Here is a 10,225-nt window from a genome sequence, read left to right as displayed (position 1 = left end):
TTTTAATTCAATTTAAACAACTATGATTCAACCACTTTCTTAAGCCATACTTGTCTTTTTGTCAAATTCCATCTCTTTAAACACAAAAGCTAATAAAACCATACTTCATAAACATATCACTACATTTAATAACCGATTAATATGCAAATAAGTAGATTTGAAATGCACTATGATCAACAATAACAATAAAGTAAAATACAAAATAGGTGAAATCATTAGTGTTAAAGTGTAAAGACAACGTTTGGCTACCATTCTCTGCCGTCTTTACTTTTTTTCTCTATATAACAAAGTGGTTAAGATGCATTTGTTTCTTGTTGTAGTTCTCATACAGTTTGGAACGGGTTGTACGACAAATTTAATACCACATCTAGCCACAAATCTCCATCTTTTGCTATCTTCATACGATGCAGTGGGTAAGACATCCCGAGACCCATAAATCTGGAAGATTCAATTCTAAAATCATTTAAAAGGACAAGAAACTCAACCTTGTTTTAAACGAGAAACAAATTGATCGTATGCCCCATCCATCCCGCAATCATGAAAATATGAAATGATTCAGTCATCCTTTTACCTATTAACAGGTTGATTATCTCGCACACCACCACTCACATAACTGGTCTTACAACTTAAACAAACCACGATTATCCCGTGATTTTCAAACCTTCATGTAAATGAATTAGCATCCTCAGTAAAATACCATCGTGGCATATTGATCTCTTTATGCATGTATTTAGATGTGTTATGAAATGAGTGTCCATACATAGTCTTAACTTTATAAATTGAATAAAAACAATAGCCAAATACATTAATGAAATGCTCACCATATGAGTTTTTTCACACACGTATGAAATTTATCAGCTAAAAATCTCGTTTTTTAATAATACTACACGAAAAAAAAAAACAACACAAAAGAGGGCGCTCGTATATGAAATGTATACAATACAATAAATTAAGAACGAACTTTAACATTTAAACAAGGTTGCAAAAATCGCTGGGCGGACCATAGGCGGTCGACTGAAGAGTTAGGAGTACTCTGCCTTAATTGGAGAGTACTCGGGGATGGCTCGTCGAGAACTCAGTCTAGACGGGGTTTACTCGTTGAGAACTCGACGCCTAGACGCGATTTTTACAACCATGCATTCAAATGAAGCAACAAACTCTTAATAAGTTTAATATAAACATAATCTCATCAAGATTCTAATAAGTTAATTATGGACAAGCTGGACGATAGTTGAGAATCACATATTCTTTGTCGATCTATATATATACAACCAACATAAGAAGTCAAAAATTGTTGTATTATTTGAGGTGGAATCTTGTTGAACGTCAATTTCTTACGTCACATAAATAAAAGCCACCAAACTTTTTGCAATATTTAATCATATAAATATAATAATTTAGTTATTATATTTTATACTTAATTAATTAATTAATAATAACACCAACAAACAAACCCTGCAACTATATTGACCCACCAATTTAACCCCTTGCTCTTTTTTCCCCATTGATTCTCTTCTCATGAATCACTCTCCAATTCAATTACCCAGATGGGTGTTTGTGTTTCGTCTTAAAGCTTATTCATTTGTGGGTTTGATTCAGATCTGTGTGGTTTCGGTGTACTCGCGCCACTGCAAGCATTAGGTTTGTTTGTTTGTTCATACTTTTGTCATTTTATGTGTTGTTGAAATGATAATTGATGGGGGTTCTGTAGTATATAATTGGAATTAGTTTGTGTGGTTGGTTTGTGGGTTGAATTTGTTAAAATGCTTTATTGGTTTGTGTGAATTTTGGGTTTTTTGTTGGTGCACACCAGGTGTTCGACTAATTGTCTGGTAATATATTTTTCGTGCAATTCATGTAATTATAACTTGGAAGCACACAATTTGTTTATTATGATATTAATTGATCCTAAACATTGGTTTGTGAGTGTTTTTACACAAAATTTGGTATCTAAGAAGTGGTTTGTTTTGTTGCACACCAGTTGTTCGACTAATTGTCTGATACTTTCATTTTCGTGTAATTCATGTAATTATAACTTGGAAGAACAGAATTTTGTTAATTATGTGATTAATTGACGAGTATCGATCATAAACATTGAAGTGGTTTGTTTTATTGCACGCCAGTTGTTCGACTAATTGTCTGATACTCTTGCCATTCTCCATTTTGTTTGTATATTAAAAATAGAATAATGATAAATTCTGTCGAATTCACATAAGTTGAATATATAGTACAAAGTTTGTATCTAGGCTTGTACTTCATAATTTGTTTGAATTGTTATTCATGTACCTTTGAATTTGGATACATAACAAGCTAGTGTTTCAGCTTGCTAATTTGTTGATCTGGATGCCGAATAAATCATTACCAAGTGATAAAAGTAACGGAATTTTTATGTTTTCTTTTTTTCTTAACAGGGATGGATATAGAGAAGGTCTTGAAATGTCTAACCAACAGCTTTTCTCGATTCATTCATCTTGTCACGTTTGGGGCACCCATGAACCTGCCAAGTCAGCAGGACTACAAATATGTTGCTAATTCACTGAAGCTATTCAAACAGGCACTTGATAACATTGATCATTCCTGCATGCGCGCAGATGAAGTTTTGTGTAAGGAGTTAGAAGAACTTGATGTAGTTGTAAATGAGGCCCGAGAGTTCATTGAAAATTGGAATTTTCACATGAGCAAAATTTATGGGGTGCGTGTATACCTTTGTTACAATAATTATGGTTGATTATTTAACATTGACAGAACAACATGTTCTTGTTTCATGTATATGTTTCCAGGTTTTGCAGAGCAACCAACTTATTTCAAAGATTCAAAGATATTCAATTAAGATTTGTGAAACCGTATACGGGTTCATAGAGTCTTCATCATCAACTTCATCTACTTCTATTTTAGCCGATATTAAGGTATGCGTGAACTTGGAATCGCTTTGATTGACAAAAAGCACACATCTTTAGATGAAAATAGTATATTTTACTGTCTTTATAGTTATGTTAGGACAGGTAGGCTTGTAAACGAACCAAAGCGACACAAATGGAGCATGTTCGTGTTCGTTCGTTTAACATTAACCAAACAAAGATCCAACACAAACAGCTAAACGAATGGGGGTTTCTTGTTCGTGTTCGTTCATTAAGAAGGTGTTCGTGTTCGATTATGTTTGTTCTGTAACTGTATAAACGAACGGCTCATGAACACAAATGAACAAACATAACATAACAGAGCTAAAACCAATTGACAGTAAGCCAAAAATGGGCCCACAAAATTTAAATGAATATGCTAACGGAGAAAACAAGCGAACTTAAACAAGCGTAAGGTAACAAACATCAATGAGCGAAAATGAAGAAACATAAATGAACATAAAGAAATGTTCACAAACATAAATGAATGAATGATACACACGTTTATGTTCATTCGTTCAACTGAAAGGAAAAAAAAATCTTTTATTCATTTTTGTTCGTTTATAAAATAAACAAACTTCCTGCTGAACGGTTCACTGAAAATTCGGTTCGTTTTTGCCTACCCGGAAAACAATTCTTAATTTTGTTTACCGTTTTAATTATGTCGGTTTGGTTCAAAGTGCATAACAACATCATATCATTCATTTTCAGCATTTCATGGACGAATTAAAGAATTTAAAGTCGGAAACCATCGTCGAGAAGTTAGAAGATGCCCTAAAATTCATAAAAAAACAAAAGGTTCCACCCTTAGAACTAATATTGGAAATTATAGAATTGTTTCGGTTATCAAGTCAAGAACTGCTAAAAGAAAGCATTGCAGTTGAAAAGGAGAATATTAACATAGACCAACCGAGTCAAATCAGTTATATTTCTGATCTTATTATTCATATAAGGGAAACCATGGTAAATCTTGAAAGCTTTAAAACCATTAATGGTGTTCTGGTCCCTGCATATTTCATCTGCCCGTTGACCCTGCAGCTCTTGTTTGACCCTGTGATTGTGTCAACTGGTCAAACTTATGAACGGGATTCCATCCAGAAATGGCTTGATAATGGGCTTTTGAGATGCCCGGTCACCCGCCAAACACTTTCACACACGAACCTAATCCCTAATTACATGGTCAAAGGTTTGATTTCAAATTGGTGCGATAAAAATAATGTAAAAGTTGACCATCCTGATAAGTCAACATCAGAAGATCAATTAGTTAGCAATTTGACGATTGAAAACGGGTTTGACCGGCTTAGTTTTCAAAAGTCAAACCATCGGTCAACTGAGGAGTCGTGTAGTCATAGCAGGAGTGGATCTACTTCAACTGTTGTTTCGAGTTCTGAACATTTATGTGAAGAAACAGCTTCTGATACTGGGGTTTCACCAAACGATTCGACAACGTTTTCACATGTGAAACAAGTTGTTAACGACCTCAAATCTCCCTCGAACGAAACTCAAACGAAAGCTGCTGAACAAATACGGTTCCTCGCCAAAAACAATATGGAAAACCGAATCTTGATCGGACAATCGGGAGCCATTCAACCGCTCATTTCATTACTGCATTCCAATCAAAAGCTCACTCAAGAACATGCGGTTACCGCTCTTTTAAACCTGTCAATAAACGGAAACATAAAGTCAATGATCGCTGAATCGGGTGCTGTCGTACCGTTAATCTACGTTTTAGAAACGGGAAACACGTGCGCTAAAGAAAACGCAGCAGCAGCGTTATTTAGCCTTTCTTTGTTAGAAGAATACCGGGTCAAAATTGGTCAATCCGGTGCGATCAAACCATTGGTTGACCTTTTGGGATCGGGCACACTAAGAGGGAAAAAGGATGCAGCTACCGCATTGTTTAATTTATCGATTTTTCACGAGAATAAAGCTCGGATAATACAAGCAGGAGCTGTTAAGTATCTTGTGGAGTTAATGGATCCTGAAACGCAAATGGTTGATAAAGCGGTTGCTTTACTCTCAAACCTTTCTAGTGTACCTGAGGGTTGTTTGGTTATTGCGCGAGAAGGGGGGATACCGTTGTTGGTTGAGGTTGTTGAAACAGGTTCTCAAAGGGGTAAAGAGAACGCTGCTTCTATACTTTTACAACTTTGTTTGAATAGTCCTAAATATTGTCGGTTGGTTCTTCAAGAAGGCGCGGTCCCGCCTCTTGTTGCTTTGTCACAATCCGGAACATCACGGGCCAAGGAGAAGGTAAAGTTATGATTTTACTTAAAGCATGTTTGACCCGTTTGAGATAAAAAAAACTATAATTGACTCGCAGTTAATATTTAACCCAGATAAAACAAAGCTGTAATTGACCCGTTTAGCGGTAAAATGTTTGATCCATTTACAAAGCTGTGCTGACCACTTAACCTGCTTACCGGTAAAATGTTTTGACTCATTTGAGATAAAACAAAGCTGTAATTGACCGTTTAGTGATAAATGGGTTGCTATGGCCAGTCACCTGTAAACAAACTTTTTGTTTATTTTTTTACTTGTGATTGATGTGTTAAATATGATTTAAAACAATATTGTTACAATAATACAATTAGGAGGCTGTATAAATTAAAGATATGACTTTGGCCAGCTTTTCAACCAATTTTAGCTAGTTTTATTTTATTTGACACGCTTGTAATAAGTTACAACTAAAATCAACCCATTTTTAAACAAATGGTTCAAAATTGCAACTTGTGAGTTTTAGTTGTTTTTTCAGTAACGGATTTGCTTTATTATTATAACAGGCACAACAACTTCTGAGTCATTTTCGCAGTCAGCGTGAAAACTCTTCTGGGAGAGGGAAATCTTGAGAAACAAAAGACGGTTTACCCCCTGTAAGTTCTTTTTTTTAACACTGTTTTTTCTGTTTTTAAAATATGAGGACTTTGTTGTTTGATTTCTTTTTTTTTTCCTTTCAGGAGTGTTTTTTTCTTCATTATTTTATTATCTGTAAAGTGTGAAGATTTGATATCAAACACTTAATTGGTCAGTTTCAGGCTTGTTAGTTCAAAAGAGTGATTATTTATTTATTTATTTAGAGTTAAGTGTGATTTTAGTACCTGTGGTTTGTCTAATTACGCAACTTTAGTACCGGTTTCGAATTTATTGCAAATGGCTACCTCACTTTTCTAAAACTTGCGATTTTAGTACTTTTTTCTAACCCCGTCTTTTTTGTCCGTTAAGTTAGGGGCAAATTAGTAATTTTGATTATTTTATTTATTTTCTCTTTTGAGCTAAGTGCTATTTTCATACCTATGGTTTGTTCAATTATGCAACTTTAGTACCTTTTTTTTTAAATTTATTGCAACTAGATAATTTTATTAGTTTTGAATAGATAGACAAATCAAAAGAGACATAACATATTCCAATTAAAAGATAATCTCTAAATGAACAGATAACACCCCCCCCCCCCCCCCCGGGTGCTCATTGATCCTTCAAACACTAACAATTGTACATATTCAAGTTCAATGAATTACGATATGGTATTTTGCCCATGTGATTCGTCAACAGTCGTTCATCTACAGGTTCAATTGATGCTATACTAAGAAGTCCGAAGTTGTGTGATTGTTATTTGGCTTGATCCTCCGATGTGTTAAAGAGCTACGGTTACATACCCGAACTTTTGAAAAAAAAATCAATGCACATAAAGAAAATGCAAGAAAAATGGCTAACATGAACTCGGATCTTGAGCTACTAGAAGTAAATTGGCAATCAAAAACAAAAGACTAAAAAATATGTTATGTATTTCATGGTTGTTTTTCATCTTTTATCATGTATTTTAGTTACCCTTTTAATTGTAATATGTAATGCCTTTTTTGATTTGTCTATCTATTCAAAACTAATAAAAGTATCCGGTTGCAATAAATTCAGAAAAAAAATACTAAAATTGCATAATTGAACAAATCACAGGTGTAAAAATAGCACTTAGCCAAGAGAAAAGGAATAAAATAATCGAAATTACTAATTTGCCCTTGACTTAACGGACAAAATAGACGGTGTTAGAAAAAAAGTGCTAAAATCGCAAGTTTTAGAAAAGTGACGTAGTTATTTGCAATAAATTTAAAACTGATACTAAAGTTGCGTAATTGGACCAATCACAGGTACTAAAATGACACTTTAACTCATTTATTTATTTTTGTTTTTGTGGATTCTTGTATTGTTTTTCTGTAGCTTGTAAAAAGAAGGAACGACGAAAAAAAAATGAATCTATGATTTGAATTGAATTATTCGGTTCACGGAGAGCAGTACTCTGTTTTTGTGTAGGATATTGTTCTCTTCGCTTATTTTATGATCTTTTATTGGACTTGTGACGGTTTAGACACGTTTGACAAAGTCCTTAAAGACAGGCCAGCCTTTTTAGGGATCAATTAGGAGTACAGGTGTTTCTGACCTGGACAGGTGATCCTGGCCCTGGCTGGTCATGGTTCTGTTCAGCCAATTTTGATGAAGATCTGGGGCAAACCGCTAACTATTGTTTCTGGAAGTGACGAGCCAAACCGGCCGGTTTTGAGGTTTAAGGTTTGGTTTGGTTTGGTTTGTTTGAACCGGTTTTTTTTTTCTTTTACAAATCATTAGTTTGTATTATAACTTGTAAAATGATAAGTATATTTAGATTATAATACATATACCTGACTAATATTTCAAAAATGAAAATTTTAAAATATAAATAGTAAAGGCTAAATGATTGGTTTGGTTTACACAGCCGGTCTCAACCTTCAAACGTTACATCGCCAAAAAGTTGAAGCCGAACCGCCAAAGTGATCGGCTTGCTTCGGTTTGAACGGCTCGCTACTTTAGCATACCGTTAAAGAACACCCTTAAGTCAGTCAATCTACATGTACTTGTTAATGTACATATGATTCAATTTTTATATGGGAACCCAACCCGCATTGAACCTGCCATACACCTTGGTCCGGTCTGAAACGGATTGTTAATTAGAAGCAAAGAGCTTAAGGCAATAGATTGGAATTATGAGCCTTAAAACGAACTCAAGCAGTACGATTATTTATCATCAAGAGGGAATCATTAAACATTAGAGTTGCCCAAAATACCCGGAACCGGTCGGGTACGTCCTGATATTGGGTCTCTCCCCGGACTTGCCGGAACTCGTTCCACCTTTACTGGGTCAAATCCTGACCGACCCGAAACCCGAGGAGAACCCGGTTAAATACCTGACTATAACCGGAACTGGTTTCTACTTGACCCGGTTTTGACTTTTGTCGATCATACTCGGAACCGGTTCCTAAAAATACGTGTTTTGTGCACCTCTATTAATCATCATGGGTCAAAGGACAGCAAGGATTTATATTTGTAGGCCTGGTGTTAAAAGTGAGCCCTTTAATAAGGCCCAATATTACACACCAATTATTCTCGAGACTCATAAAGATGCAATATGGACTCAACTGGGTAGAATGAATATGAATCGTCGTTGAATAAAGATTTAACATCAAATAAAGGATTGTAAAAATTTACTATTCTAGTTGAGAGACAAGATATCTTGTAAGGCTCTGGTTATTTACACACTCTTTGACTTATACACACCCACTTTCAAGTGTGTTCCATATGATAGTATTACCCTTATACGATCATATGTAGGGTGTGTGAATAACCAAAGAGTGTATGAATAACATATCCCATCTATTTCTTTTTCTTATTAAATCTAACTTGCATAGCTTATATGTATACAGTTCTTTAGTTATATATCTATAATATATATAAACGAAACCCCTAAAATCCTATGTGTCGCGATGTGGTCGTTTCCCCTTTTTATGGAAGCCACCAGATTGCTTGATTTTTAAATGAAGGCCTCTCATTGATTTAACCCAAATTCATGGGTATGGGTGTTACCAAAACCAGATAGCTCTTAAACAGGTTATAACATCTCATTAAATTAAAAATTAATCTTACAAATTATTTGATATGAAAATCCTATAAAATAGGGATATACTAAAATTTAATATCTAATTTAAAAAAAAGATACTATTTATAATTAAATAAACAATTTTATAGTAAAAAACATAAGCGAATCATGGGCCACCAAATCTAGATAGCTTTTAAACGGATTATAAAGTATCATTTATTTATGAAATCCTTTCATCATGAAACCCTAAATATATTATTAACTTTCTTACAATAAAAAAAATTAAAATCCAAAAAATAAATATTAAAAAACGAAAAATGTAAAACAACCATTCTCTCAAGCCATCAGATTGTTTTATTTGTAAATGAAGGTTTCTCACGCATTTGACCCGAATTCACGGGTAAAGGTCTCACCAAACCAGATAGCTCTTAAATAGGCTATAACATCTCATTATATTAAAAATTAATCTTATAAAATATTTGATATGAAAATCCTATAAAATAGGGATATACTAAAAATTAATATCCTATTTTATTTAAAAAAAGATATTATTTGTAATTAAGAAACAATTTTATAATAAAGAAAATAAAATGGTAATGGATATACCAAACCCAGATAGCTTTTAAAACGGATTATAACATATCATTTATTTGTGAAACCATTTTATCATCAAACCTTAACTATATTAATTATTAACTTTCTTACAATAAATAAAATTAAAATCTAAATATGCACATATAAATAATAAAAACAAATAATGTAAAACAATTCCGTAATACGAGGGATAAAATCTAGTGTTATAATAAATTGAATTAAAATTCTGCTTATTAAAATGGACCGGGAGAAGAATCTTAAGTGCCTATATTTTACTTAAAGTGCTTTACCAACAACTTAAATTAAGGTTTAACATGTTTTTTTAGCCTTTTTTTTTGTTTCACATAGGAAATTTTTTTATCGTTTTTTTAAGTTTACACTGAGTGGCGACGTGAATTTCATTTTTTATTTTTAAATTTTAATACAATTAACATTTTTTTTAAATTTTTTAAATTTAGCTACATATATTGCAAATTCCTCCCCCACATCTTATCATCCATTTCTTTCTTGACGCACAAAAAAATCAGTGAGACTTGATTTGAAGATTTAGTAACCTGATTTAAGAAAAATATGCATAAGTGACCTAATTAGAACACTTTTAAAAATTGATTACTATTTTATTAGATTTTCTCAATTAATTAACATAAATTACATTTGTTTTTGAACGGAATATTCATTACATTATTTCCAGAATAGAACTGACCAATTTATCTAATCTTAATATATTTCTTTCTAATACCTTATTTATAATTATCTCCCCTTCTACAGTTATGTAACTAAATTTAAGCTATCAATGATTGATATGCCATTATACATTTAACTTATCAATAATTCA

The 10,225-nt window shown here is 33.1% G+C and overlaps 1 protein-coding gene across 1 annotated transcript; it reads left to right on the top strand.

Moving 5' to 3' along the window:
- Positions 1-1,618: 1,618 nt before the first annotated feature.
- On the top strand, positions 1,619-5,968 carry LOC143591890 (U-box domain-containing protein 3-like). Its single transcript, XM_077071955.1, has 6 exons — positions 1,619-1,641; positions 2,412-2,692; positions 2,781-2,906; positions 3,609-5,150; positions 5,681-5,774; positions 5,855-5,968. Exons 2-5 carry the CDS (start codon positions 2,414-2,416, stop codon positions 5,744-5,746), a joined length of 2,013 nt encoding a protein of 670 aa, XP_076928070.1. The 5' UTR covers positions 1,619-1,641; positions 2,412-2,413; the 3' UTR covers positions 5,747-5,774; positions 5,855-5,968.
- Positions 5,969-10,225: the final 4,257 nt, after the last annotated feature.

The sequence above is a fragment of the Bidens hawaiensis genome, unplaced genomic scaffold (genome assembly GCF_021521415.1).
Source record: "Bidens hawaiensis isolate Kalapana, Puna unplaced genomic scaffold, B.hawaiensis_p1.1 tig00040138_1, whole genome shotgun sequence".
Lineage (NCBI taxonomy): Eukaryota > Viridiplantae > Streptophyta > Magnoliopsida > Asterales > Asteraceae > Bidens > Bidens hawaiensis.
Note: the sequence above shows the minus strand (reverse complement) of the source record. Positions and strands in the feature narration are given on the sequence as shown.